Raw genomic sequence first — 22654 nt, forward strand, 5'->3', positions numbered from 1 at the left:
TCTCAAGTGGGGCAAAGATAACTTTGTTGATTTTAATCCTTCTAAAAGTCAGTCCTGTCTTATATCTCGCAAAAAGGTTTCTTCTGCTTCTATGCTTATCTTTGATGACACTCATCACATTACAAATATTGCTTCCTCTGCATCTAAAAAAAACTTCTCTTTTGATCTTTGTGTTACTTTTCTTCTAAATAGCTGTTCACTCTGTACAAGTTACAAATACACCCTACTATTGCTCCCACATCTGGGGCAATGGTAGAGTGTACTTGTTCCACAACCCCACAAATCCTACAACTGCTCTCAGGCTTTTAGATTCCATTCAAAAGAGGGCAGTTAGGTTAATTAATGACTAGTCTCTCACAAAGTCTCCACTCTGGCTCATAGACATTGTTTCTGATGCATGCCTTTTCTATAGATACTTTTGTGGGCACTGTTCTTTTGAATTGCCTTCTATAATTCTCGCTCTCTCTTCAATACCAGTTTGAACACGTGCTGCAACCAGCGAACATGCTTTTACTCTAACTTCAAACTCGCAGAACTTACTTTTCTTCTTCCTCATTTATTCATTCAACTTCTGTGTTCTGGAACAACCTCCCTTCATATGTATTTCCTGAAAATTAAAATCTTCAGAAATTAAGTCTTATAGTAGTAGTAGTGGCATGTAATGCAAGAAAGCAAATGTATGAGCTTATGCAGCATCAGCCAAAAAAAAAAAAAAACACACCATTCCCTCCAAATGCCTGTCCAGTTCCTCCTTAAATTTATTCAACCTATCAACTTCCACAATGACAGATGGAAGTTTGTTCCAGCAATTAACCACCCGCTGGCTAAAGGCCAATTTCCGCACATCTATTCTACATCTGTCCTTTCTTAATTTGAATTTATGCCCCCTTAGGTTCGTAATCTGAACAAGTGGAAGGATCCCATCAGAATTCAGCATGCTCAACCCATTCAAGGCCTCATACCTCAATCAGATCACCGCGTAGGTGCCTAGTCTCCAGCCACTGCAATTTGCAGAACTTAAGCCTCTCTTGGTAAGAGGATCCCTTCATTCCCCTCACCAATCTTGTTGCCCTTCTCTGTACACGCTCAAGTAAATCTACATCCTTCCTAAAATGAGGCCTCCAGACCTGTACGCCGTACTCAAGGCGTGGCCTGACCATTGCCTTATACAGAGGTATAATCACCTTTTCCCTGCTAGCAAAATTCCTATATATCATTGACAAAACCCCATGACCTGGCCTGGCAGCCTGTCTGCATTGCTCAGAAAACTTCATATCTCAATGCACAATTACTCCCAGGTCTTTTTCATTTTCTACCACCTTAAGTGTAGTACCACACAATTGGCACGTTTCTCTGGGGTTACTTCTACCCATATGCAGTACTTTGCATTTGTCAAGGTTAAACTTCAGTTGCCACTTCTTAGCCCATCTGCCCAAATAATCTAGATCCTGTTGCAGTAGCACACTGCCATTACTGTCATTAACAACCCTGCCAACCTTTTTATCATCTGCAAACTTCGACACTAAGCCTGATATACCTTCATCAATATCATTGATAAATATACAAAACAACAGTGGACCCAACACTGAACCCTGTGGGACTCCACTAATAACATTAGTCCAAGAAGAGCAGCACCCATTGATTACCACCCTCTGTCTTCTCGCACTTAACCATCCTTTTATCCATTGTAGAAACTTACCCTTAATACCATTCTGCTCCAATTTGTACAATAGTCTTCCATGCGCAACAGTGTCAAAAGTATTCCTGAAATCCAAATATATGATATCAAAATTATTTTTTGCATCCAGTTCCTTTGTGACCACATCATAATAACCAATCAAATTTGTCAGACAAGACTTTCCCTTAACAAACCCATGCTGTGTCTGAATTATTGCTGCAGTCTTGTCTAGATGATCCTGCAATGCATCTTTAACCAGCGACTCCATTATTTTACCCGGAACAGAAGTTAAACTAACTGGTCTGTAATTACTCGTGTCACCCTTCGATCCCCCTTTGTGAACTGGGGATACATTTGCACATCTCCAGTCCGTGGGAACCTCCCCTGAATCCAAGGATGCTCTCATAATTATGGCTAAGGGTTTGCTTAGTTGCTTTGCCGCCTCCTTTAATATAACTGGATAGATCCCATTCACCCCAGGTGCTTTTCTTACGTTTAATTTCAACAGTTTCTCTTCCACTTTGCTCTCAGTTATTACAAAATCATTAAGTATCCTGCTACAATTTGATAACCTTCTGCCATTTTCAAACCTTAATTCCTCATGTGTGAATGTAGATGCAAAATACTCATTCAGTTTGTTTGCTATCTGAGCAGGATCATCAACAGTCGAACCATAAATACTCATTCAGTTTGTTTGCTATCTGAGCAGGATCATCAACAGTCGAACCATAGATGTCAAGTGGACCAATCAGATTCATCCCCTTCCTTTTAGAGTTTATATAAGTAAAGAAATCCTTGCTGTTTTTCTTAGCATCTTTTGCCAAGGATTTCTCGTAATCTGCCTTCGCCTGCCGAACCTCCTTTGTGACCTGATTACAGATTAACTTATATATACCATAGGCTTCTGAGTCGCTTGATGTCAACAAGTATCTTCTTTCATTTTCTCATCCTTCAACCCATGCACGGTACGAAATAATATAGGTTTTAATACCTCTTGCTTGGGGTTCTCATTAAAAAAAAAAAAAAGAAAAAATGATCTTGTCTATTCTACAACTAGTGCAGTAAGTAAGTGAAAAAATTTGAAAAATAAAGATAAAATAAACAACAAACTAAACAAAGATCCACTAACTTGAGATATTTTTTTTTTATTTTTTATTTTTTTTAATACACACCAAGTTCCATAAAATATGATATATAGGATTCAATTAAGCAGGACCCCATCTCATCAGAAACCACAAGATTGAGTGAATGCAAAAACCTAAGGACATAGCATTCCAATAACCTTTAAACCCCACTGCTTACTTACAGTGGGGTTCGACACTGGGTTGACAGGCTGTGGTTCTGTGCTATGGCAGCTTTAACTGCAAAATACTTATCAGCTTAACTAAAGAAAGAAAGCATTGAAAACTGTCATTCTTGTGTCATTTGTCCAATTCTCATGTAGCTTCTTGCTGATTCTTACAATGATAGTCTTGTATTCTTTTAAGTTTTGTTCCCCTTGCACAATTTGGCCATAGCAGCCATTGGCTGCTAAATCCCCATTTCAATAACATGCAGATTCAAACAGCAGAAAAATAAAATACAGTGAGAAGTCTCTTTAATGAACTTCCACATAGCAAATTTTTCTATTTAGCAAACCTTTTTGGTTTCCCCTTGGTCATTACATTGAAAATAGTTTCTGTATAAAGAAGAAAATTTCCATATAACAAACTGATTTCGAGAGACCTGGGTATGCATCATTCACACCTCTGGCCTTTAGGCAATAGAGCTGATGCTGTAGAAAGCACAAATTATGAGCTAAAAGGATTAAGAATTAATCACTTTAGCTTTTAAAAGCTAAAGGGTTTAATTCTTAAGAGCATTCCACAATTTAGTGTTGCCCATAAAGCCATTACTGTACCGAGAAGTTGCGCTGGTCAACTGCTATCTATGTGTTGTCCACAGTTATTGGTAAAGATTAAGGCATATTCCTGACACAGACATTGGCTCTGGTCAACCTGCTTTCTATTGTAAGCACCCTATTAGAGAATCAGGAGAGAGTGATTTTCCTTTATCTGGAAATTCATCTGTTGTTTCACAGAAATAAGTCATCCACACTTTCACTAAATTTCGCCTGTCTCTGTATGGTAGGAACAAAAACTGCAACCATTATCAACCCACTGCTGGATGGAAGCCTCCACAACAATTCATGCTAAGGGAAATGGACCATAATCTGCCACGCTGGTCCAGTGTGGGTTGGCAGATCGACCATATTTAGCCGTCAGGGGCTCGAACCCCGGTCTACTCAAAGAGCATGTGCTAGAGCACTCCCACTCCTGACCACTCAGCTACGGATCAGTTTTGTTTTAGTTGCTGTGCAAGTAACCTTACTTGTGCAGTGGGAAAAGTGGAAGTGCTTAATAGTGTAGTTCAGGGTGTTAAAAAAATAAATAAAAAAAAAAACACTTTAAAATTTGGTATCCCTGCCAGTAGTGACACAGTTTTTCAGAATGTCAACTATTCAGAAAAACTCTGTTTCAATTCTCAAATTGAATGAGGAAATGGGACCCAGTTGGAAGCGTGTGAAATTATGCCTATATGAAGATGTAAATGAAGCAGTTTGAAGTGTGAAATGAAGTGGGTGAAGTTGATTCGAGACCAAAACATGCCGATATCAGGGCCATTAATAAAAGAAAAGGCTATGGAGTGTGCATCTTTTGTGAGGCATAAAACATTCCAAGCCAGTTCTGGTTTGCTGGAGAAATTATCTTTAGAAGTTAATAATGATGTCACAGTAGTTGAATATCCGAGTTATGTTGTTATTTAGGAGCATTAGCAACTAAGGCCATATTGCTCTGGGGATATGCAGTGGCATTCCCTGACCTTTCCGCATCCTCCGTATTTGGCGGTCACGGGCTCGAACCCCGGTCTAATCAAGAAGCGTGTGCTATGCACTGCCACTCCTGCCCACCTGGCTACGGAGGCACCTGAATATCCGCGTGGCTCCAACATTTTGGAGAGTATTCAAAGAACTAGCAGTGATGAGTTGGGCAAAAATGAGTGCAATATTAAACTTTCCAAACACGAAATGTTGGCAGCATCTGAAACTCTGCGTCGAGACCTGCACTGTGAAAAAAAAATGTGCCAGAAAATATATTTTAGTGCTGAAACAAATGTAACATTTTTTATGAACGATATATAGTAAAATCCAGTGTGCAACAAAAAATAACTAAATATTTTACGACATAATTTTAAAAGTGTACTAATATATTGTGCACATCATGTAAGTAGTAATTTCTTAACATGTGATATTAATAAATTGTTTTAAAATGTTAGAAAATTTATTCATTCTCAATTATTTCTGATTTACTTCCCATATATTACTGTATTTCTGAATGTTGAATTTACAGTATTTTTCATTGTTGAAAAGGTCATATTTCTTTATAATGAAATTTCTGTATAACAAATTTTTTCAGGCAAACTATCAATTTCATTATATGGAGGTCCGACTGTAATCATAATGATAGCAACATAATCAGCACCTATAACCATGCAACATTCTGAAACAAAACAGACTCCCCACTTCCTTGCTGGGGAGGGTGACACTGTCTTGTTGCCTGACCACTTTTTTAGGCAACATTAAAGTTATTGGGACTGATGACCTAAAGATCTGTATCACAAACACCATCATAAAGATAGATACTGCTATTCTGCAACAAAAACATGACAGGAAATTGATTATCAATTTCATAAACTCCATGACATTAAGAGTGCCCACATGAAACTGAGTAATTTACTACAAATTACAGCAAAATCCATATCGGTAGTTGCATTTGTTTGTCTATGGTATTCACTGAAACCCTTTGAGAAACTTTATGGACAACCTGTTATACAGTTTATCCATAAAGAAAATCATAAGTATTTATTCACTGATTCCACAGGCTTCTTGAATCATCTTATATATATCTCCTGACCACTTTTGTCTAGTTTGACATAAAACTAGAGTTCTTTGTACAACAACAGACACTTCTGTTTTAGCTGCCACAATGTTTAGTATTTTGCAAAATCATTCATTGCACAACAGTGTGACAACATATGATGAAAGTTACCCACATACCAAGGAATGATTACTCTATCAAACTGCACAGTCACCAAATCAATCTTAACTACAGCAATAGAAGCAATTGCCAGTCCATATATTTTTCAATCTTCCCTAGTATATTTAATTTGAAATTACAAAGGCTTTTTAAATTTTAACTGACTGACATTTTCATTGTTATTTAAAACTTACCAGTGTTTTAGCAATATCAACATCATCTAGTAAAATTTGTTCTTGTTGTTGGACTTTATTAAGTTGCTTCCTTAACTCTAAAATTTCTTCCTTTAATTCTGAAAGTAAAACATATTTCATAATTTTTTTTTTTGATATCTTGAAAATTTTTTAAATAAAAAAAATATATAATAATATTACAGTATAAACTTTTATAGTTCTTCAAACTGTATAATGTCTATGAACTTTTGTTATAATATGTAAGTAGCATTTGTAAATTCATCTTAGTCTGAATTTGATAAAAAGATGGCATTATGAAACTAGAATTAACTAGTAACTTAAAAATAAGGATATACAAATAAGGTAGAAGAAAATGAGAAGGAAGGAAAGGGTCTTCTCCCTGCACCATCACTATTTTGGAAGTTAGCAATTAATAAACACTAAGATTTCTGTCTCTGCTTTTGGGAATAACTTTAAGTCTTATCTTTCTATCTCCATGCAACTTTGGTAAGTGATGGGGTGGGGAGAATAATGTAAAAGGTTTTTATGCTAAGTAATAATATACTCTTCACTGCAACTTTTAAATGTTACCCTAAATAATAATGATCGTAACTTACGGTTGAGTTCTATTTATTGTATATTATGATGTATAAGCCAACATTTAAAGTATTAAAAAACTAAGATTTTAAGGCCAACTTATATACCCAGCATAAAATCCTAACCTTGAATTAAAACTATATGTTTACCACTAGAAAGAAATGAATTCATATCAAGATATTACACAAATAAATAAATATATATATATAATTATTATATAATTGGCATCATTTTAAATTCAAATTGGCAGGTCTGTAGCCAGGTGGGCAGGAGCAGCAGTGCGTATCACACACTTCTTGATTAGACCGGGGTTTGAGTCCGTGAACACCAAATACGGAGGATGCGGAAAGGTCAGGGAATGACCACCACATATCCCCGGAGCAATATGGCCTTAGTTGCTAATGCTCCTAAAAACCAAACAACAAATTTAAATTGGATTTATTATTATTAATTGGATTTAAAGCTCTAAATTATTTGGGGACTTTCGGCTACGGTTTATGTCTTGCTACCTTTACTTCCCCCTCCCTGTTGATTTATTTTTATGTTAATTTTTGCTCTACTGTTTTTTGCCATACTACTGGCTTACATTTTATTTTATTTTTTATATGAATTCTCGGTTATATATATATATATATATATATATATATATATAAGGGTAAGGATAATAGAAAAAAGAAGTAATGTAGATTTGAAAAAGGTCAAAAAGAATGTTAATATCCTAAAAGTTATGATGAATTAAGAAAATTATGGGCTGAATTGCAAAGCCAATTTGGAGGTGAAGGAACTGTAAAGTAAAAATATTAATACCAAATGATTAAACAAAATAAAAGCTGGTAGAGCTGTCATCAAATATGGGTGGGCAAATTTAGTTATAAGTCAAATACAGGGATGGCAAAAATGCAGTCTGATGTAGTACCCTGATGAAATACGTGACCAATAGGTTCACATCTGGTGAGTATGAGCTTGGCACATCCTGGGTCCTGAGCTGGATATCATCATTCTTCTCTTTCTTGGCTCGCTCGCTCTCGCTCTCTCTCTCGGTAACTTGGAAATTTTTTTTGGCTGGTGCAACATAAGTCTCAGGCTTCCTTGCACCATATGGCTAATAATAATATTTACTTCTGTTGACATCAGATTTTGCATTTTTTCCATCTCTGTATTCGACTTAACTAAATTTGCCCACCCCCATATCTGATGACAGCCCTACCGCCTTTAATTTTATTTTGTTTAATCATTTTTACTTTACAGTTCCTTCACCTCCAAACTGCCTTTCAGTTCAGCCCATAATTTTCTTAATTCATCATAACTTTTAGGATATTAACATTCTTTTGCCTTTTTCAAATCTACATTACTTGTTTTTTCTGGTATCCTTAACCTTCTAGTCCTTGGCACTTTGTACCATTTTCACCACCATCTATGCAAAACTTTATCAGACTTATTTATTTTTACATGCTTATATACCTTTGCATCCTTTACTGCTGCTTTGCGTGTGTGTGTGTGTATATATATATATATATATAGTTGCTTATTTTTAAAATCTAAGAGCTTGTTCATTCCAATTTTTCCGAGTTCAAGAAGTTTACTTTTCTTGAGTTCTTAAATTTTCAAGATTGTCAATTTCTTATAGCAGCTTTCATAGTGAGGCACTGTTTATAGAAACAAATTCACAGTATAGTACTAAATAAGTAAAAATGGAATGGTTTGGTCACATAATCAAAGTTATCCATGTATGCATATAATGTCAATAAGAGTGATGTCACGTTGTCACCTATGCTTGTAGGTTTTAGTTGAGACTTTCTACATAAGTACTTATCTTTTTCTTTCAATTCATTTCTGAAATTTTCTATAATATACTTTCTATAAAATTTCTGTAGGAATTTTGTGACCTCAATATTACAAAATGATGCATTAGAATATTAAATACAGCAGACCCCTGCTTTACAATATTAATTGGTTCCAGAGACATCATCGTATCATGAAAATATCGTAATGTGAACCCAATAACATTGTTTTTTGGTAATTTGTTCCAAGAGCTTGGATGTTGAAATTTTTGCTATATAGCTAAGCTATTTATCTCTCTAAAAGGTGATTTTTATAATGCAAATTGTATTAGCTTTATATAGAATACTGAATACCATATTTTGCAGCGTATACCATGCACCTTTTATCTGAAAAAGGCACCGTAAAATTGTGGTGCATCTTATACACCGGAATAAACATTAAAACATGATACAGTACAAATTAAAAAAAAAAAAATGCTGATGGGTGCCACATTTTTTACTTATCCCCCCCCCCCCCAAATGTTTAAAATGATAATTGATAATTACAAACATTAAAATAAAAAACAAGAATGGCAATTTTCCTTTAACTTGCACCAGAAAAATTGTTTCAATGGTGGTGTGATGATGGAGTTGAAGGAGAATCTTCTACCATCAAGATATCAGAACAACCTTCAGGATCTGGTGTTCTTTCCAATCGCTGCCTCTTGCTACTTACGGGATAAAAACTGTCCAAGGTGGTTTGTTTTTGGCACTTTCTTTAAAGGGTCTTGAAATAACTTAACACCTGATCTTCAAATTTTCAGGTAATCAATGTGGTTTCAATATCTGGGTTTTTTCTTAGTTCTCTTCACAGTGTCCCAAGCAAACATGTCCTTAATTTCTCGAGTTGCTGCTACATGGTCATCCTCCTCATATTCCACAACTCAACTGTAATGCTCACTCATCTGCTCTAATTCCTGGCGCTAATCTATTGTCAACCCCCTTCCGTGGTCCTCAATTAACTCCTCCACATCCTCTGCATCTACCACATTTTGTACTACAATTTGACAGTAGTACAGTCAAATTGTTCCTGCAGAGACTGGGCAAGTTCGGGATCATGGCCTGGAGCATTATTCAAAAGTAACAGTGCCTTTAAAGGAAGTTCGCTTTTCTAAGTAACTTTTGACTGAAAGACAAAACACATCAAATACCCATTCATTGAAGAGGTGCCTTGTCACCCAGGCTTCTTGTTACATCGCCAGAAGACACCCAACCTGCCTTTAATGATCTTTAGCTGTTTAAACACTCTTAGAGTTTCTGAGTAGTAAACCAACACTGGCTTAAGTTCAATATTTCTAGAGGCATTGGATCCCAATAGCACAGTAAGCCAATCCCTCATAGGCTTATGCTCAGGCAATGAGAAGTCTTCTTTTGTGATGTTAATCGCCTGAAAGGGCATAAATTCAAATTGAGGAAAGACAGTTGTAGGATAGATGTGTGGAAGTTTGCCTTTAGCCAGCGGGTGGTTGATTGCTGGAACAAACTTCCATCTGTCGTGGAAGTTGATAGCTTAAATAGATTCAAGGCTGAACTAGGCAAACATTTGGAGCGAGTGGATGGGTGAAATAAGAAGGGTTTTTTTGGCTGATGCTTGCTTTCTTGTATCATGTGCCTTTACTAATGCATGTTCACCTGGGCATTCCTTTTCCAAAAGAGGCCTGTTTCATCTGTATTAAAGACCTTTTGAGGAAGATAATCCTCCTTTTCAATGAGATCTTGAAATTCTACCTTAAAGTTTTCAGCTGTTTTTCAGAAAAGCCTTATGACACTTTTAATATCGGACCTTTTCCTAAAACGGTTGAACCAACCTTTGTCGGCTTTAAAGTCCTCAATATCGCATATCACTATTTGAAGGTGTTTTAGCCTTTAAGTCATCAAAAATCTGCTTTGCATGTTTGCAAGTGCAAGAACTGTATCACGCTTTATTTGTTTTTCTTTTATCCACCGCAACAAAAGCCTTTTCACTTCTACAATCAACTCTCTGCCGTTCTGGACTGTGTTAGATTCATTACTTCAATTTTTTTAAGGTTTTTTTTTTTTTGTTTCACTATGGTAGAAATGGTTGACTGGAAAAAATCATATTCATGTGCCAATGAACTAATTTTAGCACTATCGTCATGTTTTTTCACTATTTCTTGTTTAATTTTAATTGAAATTTTCTTTTTACTACACCCTTTAGGGGCCATATTATCAGTTTACATAATGTTGAACATACACAAATTTAATACTGTAAATTTATATCAAATAAGCACAACACAAAAAAAATCACTTCAACTAAAGGATGCAAAACAAAACACACCGCCAATACATTTACAAATTGCTGCTATTGGCTGACAGGAAGGACCACATTGTCTGGTTGGAGACAATTAGTATTAGTTGAGGCATATGATGCAAAGCTTATATAACATCAGCAGAAAAAAAAAAAAAAATCCTTACAATTTCACCCATCCGGTCATTCCAAATGTTTGTCAAGTTCAACCTTAAATTAATTTAAGCTATCGACTTCCAAAACAACAAATGGAAGTCTGTTCCAGCAATCAACTATCTGCTGGCTAAAAGCAAACTTCCGTACATCTATTCTACAACTGTCTTTCCTCAATTTAAATTTATGCCCTCTCAGGTGATTATTCTGAGCAAGAGGAAGAATCCCATCAGTATTCAACTTGCTCAACCCATTCAAGGCCTTATACACCTCAATCAGATCACCTCCCAGGTGCCTACTCTCCAGGTGCAGCAATTTGCAGAACTTAAGCCTTTCTAGGTAAGAGCACCCCTTTGTTCCCCTCACCAATCTTGTTGCCCTTCTTTGTACTCATTCTAGCAAATCTGCATCCTTCCTGAAATGAAACCTCCAGACCTGTACACAGTACTCTAGGTGTGTGTCTCGACCATTGCCTTGTACAATGGGATAATCACTTCCCTGTCCCTGCTAGCAAAATTCCTATATATCATTGATAAGACTCCATGACCTGCTCTGGCAGCACGTCTGCACTACTCAGCAAACTTCATATTTGAATGCACAATTACTCCCATGTCTTTTTTGCTTTCCACTTCCCTGAGTACAGTACCACACAGTTGGTACATTTCTTTTGGGTTATTGCTACCCATATGCAGTACTTTGCATTTGTCAATGTTAAACTTTGGTTTCCACTTCTCAGCCCATTTGCCCAACTTATCTAGATCCAGTTGGAGTAACATACTGTCTTTACTGTCATTAACAACCCTGCCAACCTTTGTATCATCTGCAAACTTGGACATTAATCCTGATATACTACTTTCATCGATATTATTAATAAATACACAAAACAATGGGCCCAGCACCAAACCGTGGGGGGCTCCACTAATATCATTAGCCACATAGAGCAGTGTCCATTTATTACCACTCTTTGCCGTCTCCCACTCAACCATCCCTTTATCCATTGCAGCAACTTGCCTTTAATGTCATACCACTCCAATTTGTAAAGTAGTCTTCCATGTGCAACAGTATCAAAAGCTTTCCTGAAATCTAAATATATGATATCAAAATTATTTTTTGCATCCAGTACCTTTGTGACCACATCATAGTATCCAATCAAATAGGTCAGACAAGACTTCCCCTTAACAAACCCATGCTGTGTCTGAACTATTACTGAAGTCTTGTTTAGGTGATTCTGCATCACTTCTTTAACCAGTGACTCCATTATTTTCCATGGAACAGAAGTTAAACTAACAAGTCTATAATTATTTGTCACCTCTTGGACCTGCTTTGTGAATTGGGGATGCATTTGCACATCTCCAGTCCACGGGGGACCTCTCCTGAATCTAAGGATGCTCTCATAATTATGGCTAAGAGTTTGCTAACTCCCTCACTGCCTCCTTCAATATAACTGGATAGATTCCATCTATGCCAGGTGCCTTATTATTAGCCATATGGTGCAAGGAAGCCTGAGGCTTAATGCTGCACCAGGCCAAAAAAAAAAAAATTTCTGAATTACCTGAGAGAGAGAGAGAGAGAGAGAGAGAGAGAGAGAGAGAGAGAAGAATAATTTACCAAGAAATAGAAGAATGATGATATCCAACTCAGTACCCAAGTCCATACTCACCAGATATGAGCCCCTGGGGTTGGCTTTTTTTTATGTTTATCTTCAACAATTTCTCCTCCATTTTGCTCTCCATTATTACAAAATCATTTAGCTCCCTGTTAGAGTTTAGTAAACTTCTGTCCTCCCCTTCTTTACAGCTCATGTGTGAATATAGATGAATACACATTCACTTTGTCAGCTATCTGAGAAGGATTCTCAACAGTCAACTACCAACATCAAGTGGACCAATCTGATTTGTCCCCTTCCTTCAAGAGTTTACACAAGTAAAGTCTGTTTTTCTTGGCATCCTTTGCCAAGGATTTCTCATAATCAGCCTTCACCTGCCTAACCTTCTTTGTGACTTGATTACAGACTAGCTTATATCTGCCACAGGCTTGTGTCACCTGATAATTTATCTGCATCCCACACATTTTTCTTCTCTGCCACGAGCCTCATTAGTTCATCTGATATCCATTTAGGTCTAAATGTTGAACAGTATTTCTTATATGGTATGAAAAGCCTAGTAGCTTCCAAGATTAATTCCTTGAAGACTTCCCATTTAGAATTCACTGTTTTTAACATCATCACTTTATCCCACTGTATAGAATTTAAAAACTGTCTGAGACCACTGTAGTCACCTTTATGAAAACAAAAGCCCTTCCCTTTACCCTTGATGGTAGTTATACCTTTAAGGAAATCCTACATCAGTACACTGTGATCACTGTCACCTAGCAGTTCCTTTATCTGCAAATTCTTATAATGCATGAATAATCACTGCTGATAATCAGATCAAGAGTATTACTCCCTCTGGTAGACCCTCGAAAAAATTTATTGGAGGATTGTAGAAAACAATCCTCCAATAAAACCATAAAAGTCTTGCTAGCATGCGAGGGACCATCTGACAAATTCCAGTCAATATCTAGAAAGTTAAAATTCCCATTACAAGACATTCTGATTTACTGGCCTACTATTTCTCTGCACAACTGTTCGTTGTACTCATCAGAATCATTAGGCCTGTAACACACACTTAAATTCATTTTCCTTTTCTCATTGCTTATGTCACACCACAGTGACTCAACATTGCATTGTCCACCAATGTCAATTGGTTGCACTTCCTTAGATTTTGTGTTTCTTAACTAACAGCATAATCCCTCCTCCATTCCTACCCTGTCTATCCTTTCTGTACATATTGTATTCCCCAAATTCCAATTCTGCACTGCTTATATCTGTGTGACATCTTGTCTCTGATATCCCAACAATATCTGCCTTTTGATGTCTCGATCAGCACTTCAAGTTAATCAAATTTATTAACTATACTTCTAGCATTGGTGTACATGCAAGTATACATGCACCTGTTCTTACTCTTAGTTACCCTAACACAGCCCACGTATGTACTTGTTCCACGATGACTCCCAGCAGCTCTTGAAATCCACAGCAACCTGCTCTCTAGGTTGCTGCTCATTACAATAGAAGCAGTGCAAGAAAATCACTTTTGCCTCTGCCTGTGGCTACTGTTAATGCTTTAGTCTGCAAATCCCCCCCCCCCAAGCTAATAGTTTTTAATCCACCTAACGCTGTCTCGATAGCATCAGCAAATATTCTTGCATTCTTTCTATTTAGTGTATCCTGACCACACTGAAAAAAAAAATTTTAGCCCATGAGCCTTCCATAATCTCTCCAGGGCTGAAATGATTGACAAAGCTCTCATCATATACTCCTTGCTATCGGGTCTGCACAGAATTGCGGACACTTTCAAATTTAACCCTAACTTGTGAAATTGTAAGTCCATTGTAAAGTGAAATAAGTGGATTAACATGATCACTGGTGAGTCAATCACTTTTATAGAATCAAATTTCAAAAAAACAATTCAAATCATTAAAAGGCACTACACTTTCATTATTATATGTTTGGTTATAAGTATCGATTTTGAATGCCTTTGTGATATTTTTTAGTGCAATCTATTATAAACGGGTAGTAAACCGATCTTACTGCATTTGCAATAATACCGATAGCTGGAATTCTGTGGATTTTTACATTATTATGGTGAAATGTGTTTCCTCTTCCATGAAATCTTCAATCATATCACTATGGACTTGTGACACCTAAGGTCCCAGAGCTGGATATCATAATTCTTCTCTTTCTTGATGACTCCTTTCTACTTTGACTCTTGCGTGCGCACGCACGCTCTCTCTCTCTCTCTCTCTTGATAACTCAAATTTTTTTTTGGCTGGTGCAGCATAAGCCTCAAGCTTCCTTGCACCATATGGCTAATAATAATAATAAATTTTCAAAATCTTCTCTTCATTCCTATTTTTAAGCTTTGCAAACTTGTTACTCCATATCACATTTGCACATATTGTGTTAGTTGCAATTTGTGTGTGCTGTGTTCTTTGTTATTGATTGCTTATCCTTTTTTACTGTTTTAAATTTTACAATCTAAAAAAAAAAAAAAAGTCAGTGAACAGAAATATCAATTAGTTAGTATGTGCATATTATAGTATTAATTAAGCGATGTAATAAGCATAAATTTATTTTTATTTTGCTAACCTGTGGAAAATATTCTTACAATTTTCATGTATCATTTGTGTTAATTGGTCAAATTCAAATTATTATATTAGGGTCACCCGTAATTTCTTACATATACCCGTATACGTATTATGTCTGTAAATTTTGTTTGTTCTCTGGTCGATTTGCCTGTTTTGCTGGATGAAAAAAAAAACTCCCAGTTTCAACCTTGCTATCTATGCCTGAGACTGACTAACTCAGCCACGGAGTGAAAAAAGCCCATTAAAGTTCCTCGAGTCATTGACAGGATTCAAACCCAGGCCTTTTCCACCGGTGTGGGGAGGATGGTGACTATACCACTGTGCTACCTGTGCAGACTTAATTGGTCAGGTAATAAAGTGTAAATTTGTGCTTTATATCTTTACTTTTATAACCTGTGGTTAATATTCCTCCTATTTTTGCTTATTAGAATCACTGTTTAATAGAAGTTCAATTCGCAAATGTAATCAAGCTTACTACATATTGTATAATGAACAGTATTCTATTATGGAGAGTCCATCGTAAAGTGATTTGATCGTACAGTGAACCAGTCGTAAAGCAGGGGTCTGCTGTATGAAAGAGTACTTTCAGTACTTTTTCATAAAATATCTGCTCTTTATTTTTTTTTATATTCAAAACTTTTTATATTCAAAACTTAATTAGAATACAATTTAAAACACATCTATTGCAAAAAAATTTACAATAGCAAAGATCAGTTAAATGTTCATAGTGCTATAATGGTAATAATAAATAAGAAAAATTATCCTGTTTCTGAAAGAAGAAAAAAAAAAACTAAGTTGAACAAATTAAGATTACATACGGGCCACAGTTTGATTCATGTGCTCAATTTCACTATCAACATCATCATTTTCTTGTTCTTCATCTTCTAGTTCAAGAGGTATTGTTTCAATATTTGAAGTGCCCATATTTCTGACCTTCTGCAACAGCACAGTAGACTTCCTTTTCAAAGCACAGTTCTGATGATACCACTAAAACAAAATAACTAAAATTAATTCAGCTTAAAAATATTTAAATAAAAATGGACTTTATATTTCTGCAGTAATTTTAAAATAGCTATAGTTATTTTATCATGGAAAATTTTAATAATGGGACTAAATTTTTTTAAATGCATATTTTGAACAAGCACTCAGTTTGAAGAATTATTAGTAATAGCAAATGATTCCAGAAAGCTGGCATATACAGCATCATTCAAAAAAAAAAAAAAAACTCACATTTACCTATTCCCTCTAATAATTGTTCTAATCATTCCTTAAATTTATTCAAACTACCCATTTCCACAACACCAGATGGAAGCTTGTTCTAATGGCCAATTAATTACTACTGGCCATGTGCAGTAGCTTGCATTTAACAATGTTAAACTTCAATTGCCACTTCTCAGTCAATCTGCCTAGTTCCTCTAGGTCTTCTTGCAGTAGCATACCCTGAATCCTGTCATTAACAACCCTACTATCCATTGGATATTGATACACTTTCATGAATATCATTAATGAATATTGAAAATTGTAAGGGAGCCAGGCACTGAAAACCTATGGCGGAGACTTACTGGACTAATGGTGGAGACCCCAAGCAGCTGAGGTCTCCACCATTAGTCCAGGAAGAGCAGAGCAGCGCCCATTAATAACCACTGTGTCTTCTGCCACTCAACAATGCCTTTATACATAACAATAACTTGCCTCTAATCCTACACTGCTCCAATTTGTACATCAATTTCTCTGATGGAACAGTATCAAAAACTTTTCTGAAATTTAAGTACGTGATGTCAGAATTATTTTTTCCATCAAGTTCCTTTATGACAATGTGACAGTAGCTAATCAGCTCATTCAGACAAGGTCTCTCCTTAACAAATGAATATTGCAATATAACTGTATTCCTGTCTAGCTGGTCCTGCATTACTTATTTAACCACCAACTCCATTATTTTCTCTGGAACAGAAGTCAAGCTTACAAAGCTTTGTAAATATTCATGTCACTCTTTGTGAGTAAATCACATCACTCTATAGAGAAATCCCAAATTCAAGGTTGCTTTCATAATTATGGCTAAAGGTTTGCTTACCTCTTTTGCTACTCCTTTTAATATAACTGGACAGATCCCATTAGCTCAAGTCGTTTTATTTACTTTCAGCTTCAACAATTTCTCTTTCATTCTGCTCTCAGTTATCACAAAATCATTTAGCTCTGAGTTAGAATTTAATATACAACTATTGATGATCATGTTCAAGTCAGCTACCTAAACAGGATCATCAATAGTTGCGCCATTCACATAGAGTGGGTCAATGTGATTCACCCCTTTCCTTTTAGTGTTAACCCAAGCAAAGACTTTGCTATTTTTCTTTAAATTCTTTGCCTGAGACTTCTTATAATCTGACTAAGTTTGCCCACCCCTACCCCACTGACTTGATGGTAGACTAATTTATATTTACTATAGGATTTTGTGTCTCTATATAATTTATAACCTATGAAATTTTGTTCTATGCCTTTAGTGCCATCAGTTCATTTGACATTGATTTAAGTCTAAACCTTGAACAATCTCTTAGTTGGTATAAAAAGCTTAGTAGGTTCTACAATTATTTTCTAAGCACTTCCCCATTTAGAATTTGCAGTTGCTAACATTATCAGCTGGTTCCACCAAAAATAATTTAAAAGCTGTCTAAGAATGTTGCAGTGATCTTTATAAATGAAAAATCTTTTCCCTTTACCCTTGATCATTATCACCTAGCAGTACTTTTATCTACAGATCCTTAATACATTAAGATTCATTGCTGATAAATATATCAAGAGTACTGCTTTCTCTCATTGCCCCTCTAACATACTGCTGTAGAAAATGTCATCTAATAAATCCATAAGTCCTGCTACTATGTGAATGATCAACCCTCGAGTTCTAGTCAACATCTGGAAAATTAAAATACAAGCAGTCCTGTCAATTGGGTGCATTGCTTTAGATTCTATATGCTAACTCTTCCATACCATTCCTGCTGTTTGTCCTTTCTTTACACACTGTATTTCCCATATTCAAGTTCTACATCCCTTATGTCTGAGTGATACAACATTTCCAATATCCCTATAATGTCCAAAGTTGATGAATTAACCAATACTTCAAACTCAAATTTATTTACTATACTCCTAGCATTAGTGTTTAATGCAAGTATATTATATATCTTTTTTTTTTTGCTCTTAGTAACTTTAACATAGCTCACAAGAATCTCCGGCAGGTCTTGTAATTTCCTGCACCTTACTTTCCAGGCTACTGCATGTTCCAAAAGAAGCAATGCAAGAATCAATCATCTATGCTTGAGGATACTGTTAAACTATTAGTCTGTATCTTATCCCCCAAACTAGCAGTTTCAGATCACACTATCTCAACAGCATAAGCAAATATTCTTGTGCCCTTTCTATTTAAGGGTATCCCATCTCTGTAAAAACACTCCTTTTAACAAGTATAAAACATGCTGAGAAAAAAAATTCTACAATTCTACCGCACATTTTGCACAACCTCTCTAGGGCCAAACTGATTGACAAGGCTCTCATCATGTACTCCTTTCTGTACATCATGTAAAAATTTCAGATTTCCAATTGTGATTCAAACTCAGCTTTTTGTCAACATTGCTCTGTACCTGTTAAGTAAACCTTCAGGTTGCCTATTTTTAATATCATTGGTACAGCTGTGTAAAACAATATCACTTTCTGTGCCCATAAAAAGATAGCTGTTTTACAATATCATTAACTTTTGCCCCTGGCAGATATACCACAGACCTTTTCCATCTCTTCTTTTTGCACAATATATTTCCCTGTTTCACTGACAATAGCTACTTTCTGTGGGACCAGTGCCTTTCACCTTTGGAAATTCCACTGTGCTGCCTAATACTCACAAGGCAGACAGAATAAAAAAAAAGCATTCAATATATTTACCGTATTTCCCCATGTATAAGACGCATCTTTTTTCGAAACATTTGGGGTATAAAAACTGGGTGCGTCTTATACAGTGGTTGTAGATTTTTTTTACTTGCATTTCCTACTTTTTCACACTTGTTGTCTTTGCGCTCATTGTTTCACACTTGTTACCAGTATATTAGGTTACGTTTTGCCCAGAAATGAGATTTTCGTACAGTGCTGAATTCAAGTTAAGTGATCCAGTTTGCAAAATTGAATGGAAATCGTGCTGCTGAACGTAAGTTTGGTCCTCCTCCAACTGAGAAAACAATCCGAGACTGGCTACGGGAAGAAAAACCCTACTGAAAACGCCACGGCAGAAGAAGGCCATTAGAGGCAAGTCAACAAAATGGCCTGATTTAGAGAGGGAATTGAAGATATGGATTGAGGAGCAAAGGGCAATTGGAATTCCTGTAACCACAAAGATGGTTCAGCATGAGGCAAGAAGAATTGCTGATGAAAAAGAAGTTACTGATTTCAAAGGAGGACACAATTGGTGCTTCAGGTTCATGAAACGGAATGGACTAAGCATGCGTACATGCACCAGATTTGCCCAAAAGATGCCTGAAAGCTATGAGCAGAAGGTCCTTGAATTTCATCGTTTTGTCATTCAATGTCAGAAGACATCAGTTTGAGTTGGGACAGATTGCAAATATGGACAAAGTTCCCCTTCAATTTGATGTCCCAAGTAACAGAACTGTTGATAAGAAGGGGGTGAAAACTAACTGTGAAGACAAGTGGACATGAAAAGAGCCATTATACACTTGTTCTAGCTTGTTGTGCCGACAGAACCAAGCTGCCTCCTATGCTGATTTTCAAACGCAAAACAATGCCAAAAGAAGACATTCCTCGAGGAGTGATTGTCCACGTTCACAACAAGGGTTGGATGGATCAGTATGGGATGAAGATCTGGTTTGAGAAAGTTTGGAGCAGGAGACCAGGTGGGCTCTTACGCAAACCTGCCCTATTGGTGCTTGATCAGTTCAGGGCACACATAACAAAAAATACAAAGAAGAATTGCTGCAGAGCAAAAAACAAAACTTGCCGTCATGCCTTAACATACCAGCTCCAACCACTTGATGTCAGCATTAACAAACCCTTCAAAGCTGATATGAGAGACGAATGGAACCAATGGATGAAGTCTTCTGGGGACAATTTGACACCAGCAGGAAGAGTGAAGAAACCAACTATAGGAGATGTTGTTGTTGTTGTTGTTTGGTTTTTAGGAGCATTAGCAACTAAGGCCATATTGCTCCGGGAATATGCGGTGGTCATTCCCTGACCTTTCCGCATCCTCCGTATTCGGTGGTGACGGGCTCGAACCCCGGTCTAATCAAGAAGCGTGTGCTACGCACTGCTGCTCCTTCCCACCTGGCTACGGAGGCGCCTACTATAGGAGAAGTTTGTACCTAGGTGAAAAGATCCTGGGATAATATCAAGATTGAGATCGTTGTCAAGTTATTTAAAAAGTGTGGCATTTCAAATGCCATAGATGGAACTGAGGATGAGGCAACATATGAAGACAGTGATTCGTCATCAGACACAGATGGGAACAAGCTAATGGATGGGAGTTTTGACATTGTATGAATTTTACGATGAATAAAACTTGAGTTCAATAACTTTATGTAATACGTTTTTTTTTTCAAATTTCGGGCCCTAAAATTAAGGTGCGTCTTATACATGGAAGCATCTTATACATGGGGAAATATGGTAGTTGGTTGGTGTTTTATGGTGCACTGGCAACTAAGGCCATATTGAGCAAAGTCAAAAAAACACGGCAAAAATCTATTTGCTAACCTAAACAGGCTACCATGTCAAAAGATGGAAATGTATATCAACATAAAAAAGTATAAATTCGGATAAGTGTGTATAAATGCATAGACTATAAAAAGTTAAAAACATTAAACGTATCTTTGTCATTTAAAATCTGGATGAGTGTAAATAGTTCAGCCAGATTACTAAAATCCGTAAACTATGAACAACATGCACTGGTAAAAAACAGACATTCAATAAAAAAATGAATAATGGTTAGAATGGTTTTATGGTTCTCGCACATAGGTGGGTCATCTGCCCTCAGAAAATAGGAGGGTGTCAGATGACTGTGACCTATGCAGAGCCAAGCAAGAACAACTTCCTCTCTTTGGACCCTGCATAGGCTGGACTACCATTGCAATGATTACAGGCTTAATCTAGTTTATTTATGGCCTATCTGTGCCAATGATCTTGCCATTGGGAATATAATATGGCACATATTGTTTGCCTGCAGTCTGCACAGGGGACTGACAGGCAATAATTATCTAGGGGAGCAGCTGATTTTGCAATAGCATCAGCTTTATTCATTTCCCCTGATCCCAATGTGGCTTGGAGTAAGGCAGAAATTAATGTCAAATTCTGACTCAAGGAGAGAAAAAAAAAAAGCATCTGCCGAATTTGGGACAGGACTGGATAAGGATTATACCTCATCAATAAGAGTTGGTAATACACTTGATGAATCACTATATATCATATACCTTTGGTAATGGCTATTTTTAATGTGCTCAAGAGCAATTTCTATTGCATCAACTCTGCAGTGTATATGCTAGTTTCTTGTGGAATCTCATTGCAGAGTTTTTGTGGAAGGACCAAAGCTGATCCCACATATGACTTTGACCTTGAGCCATCTGTATAGAGTGGCAGGAAGTCAAAATACTGCGCTCAACGTGATGCAAAGAGTTGCTGGTAGATGGTGGTGTGTTAGCTTTCTCTCGCATCATGAAGGAGAAGTCACAAGTTGGAAGATGGGCATGCCAGGGTGGCAGGAAGTCAAAATACTGCGCTCAACGTGATGCAAAGAGTTGCTGGTAGATGGTGGTGTGTTAGCTTTCTCTCGCATCATGAAGGAGAAGTCACAAGTTGGAAGATGGGCATGCCAGGGTGGAAAGAGTCACCTTGGTGACTGGAAATGTTGTCTACTGTCACATTCAGTTCCCGTAATAGCCCTTGAATTTGTATACCAAAAGGGTTGGTTGGCAGTCTGACGGATGTTGTAGAAATTTTCCCATTGCGATTCAAAAACTGATGGCTATGTAGGGTTGCCAGGCAGAGTCTAATTTAAAAACATATTGTAGGGAGCAACTGCTTACGTCGAAAACATAGAGATGGCTCATTTGCTTCAATATATGGGCTTTGGACAGATGTGTGAAATGCTCCAGTGGCAGTCTGGATGGGATGGTGGTGGAGTGGATCTAACCATTGGAGCACACTGTCTCTAGCACAAGCATAAACCCAAGAACCATAATCAAGTTCAGAACAGACAAGAGCTGAAATAAGGCACAACAATCTGCACCCCATGAAGTTGATAAAAGGGACCATAGAATATTAAGCCCCCTGGCACACCTTGTCTTTAGCTGACGAATGTGTTGTAGAAATGTCAGCTTCTTGTCAAAAATAAGTTGTTGGAATTTGGACTCTGCTACCATTGAGATTTTGTTTTTTCTAAGCCAGGCCTGGCCAACCCATGGCCCGCCATATTATTTTTTTGCGGCCCACCAGATGATTTTTATACTACTGACTATATCAGTGGGAAATCATTCACTAACTGCACTAGGCACGATAAATAATGAGAAATATAATACTAGACCAGCTGTACTTCCCTGAATCCCCACCAGTCCTTCTCTTCTTCGAACCACATTGTGTCACAGAAACACCAGGGAGGGAGAACTCGGTCCCGAACAGTATTTGTATCTTCTCATGCAAGTTGAGTGAGCTATTCAATAGGT

General features: G+C 36.9%; 1 protein-coding gene across 1 annotated transcript in view; it reads right to left on the bottom strand.

Annotated features, from left to right (window-relative positions):
* The window catches only part of LOC150087390 (uncharacterized), a 208233-nt gene that overhangs the window by 127210 nt on the left and 58369 nt on the right, over positions 1-22654 (bottom strand). The window contains exons 5-6 of the mRNA XM_090372039.1: positions 15770-15938; positions 5949-6046 (exon numbers count right to left, since the gene is read on the bottom strand). Of these exons, the coding sequence (XP_090228165.1) occupies positions 5949-6046; positions 15770-15938 (267 nt within the window). The remainder of the gene's footprint in view (positions 1-5948; positions 6047-15769; positions 15939-22654) is intronic.

The sequence above is a fragment of the Mastigoproctus giganteus genome, chromosome 4, assembly GCF_048544385.1.
Source record: "Mastigoproctus giganteus isolate SK-2022 chromosome 4, ASM4854438v1, whole genome shotgun sequence".
Taxonomy (NCBI): domain Eukaryota; kingdom Metazoa; phylum Arthropoda; class Arachnida; order Uropygi; family Thelyphonidae; genus Mastigoproctus; species Mastigoproctus giganteus.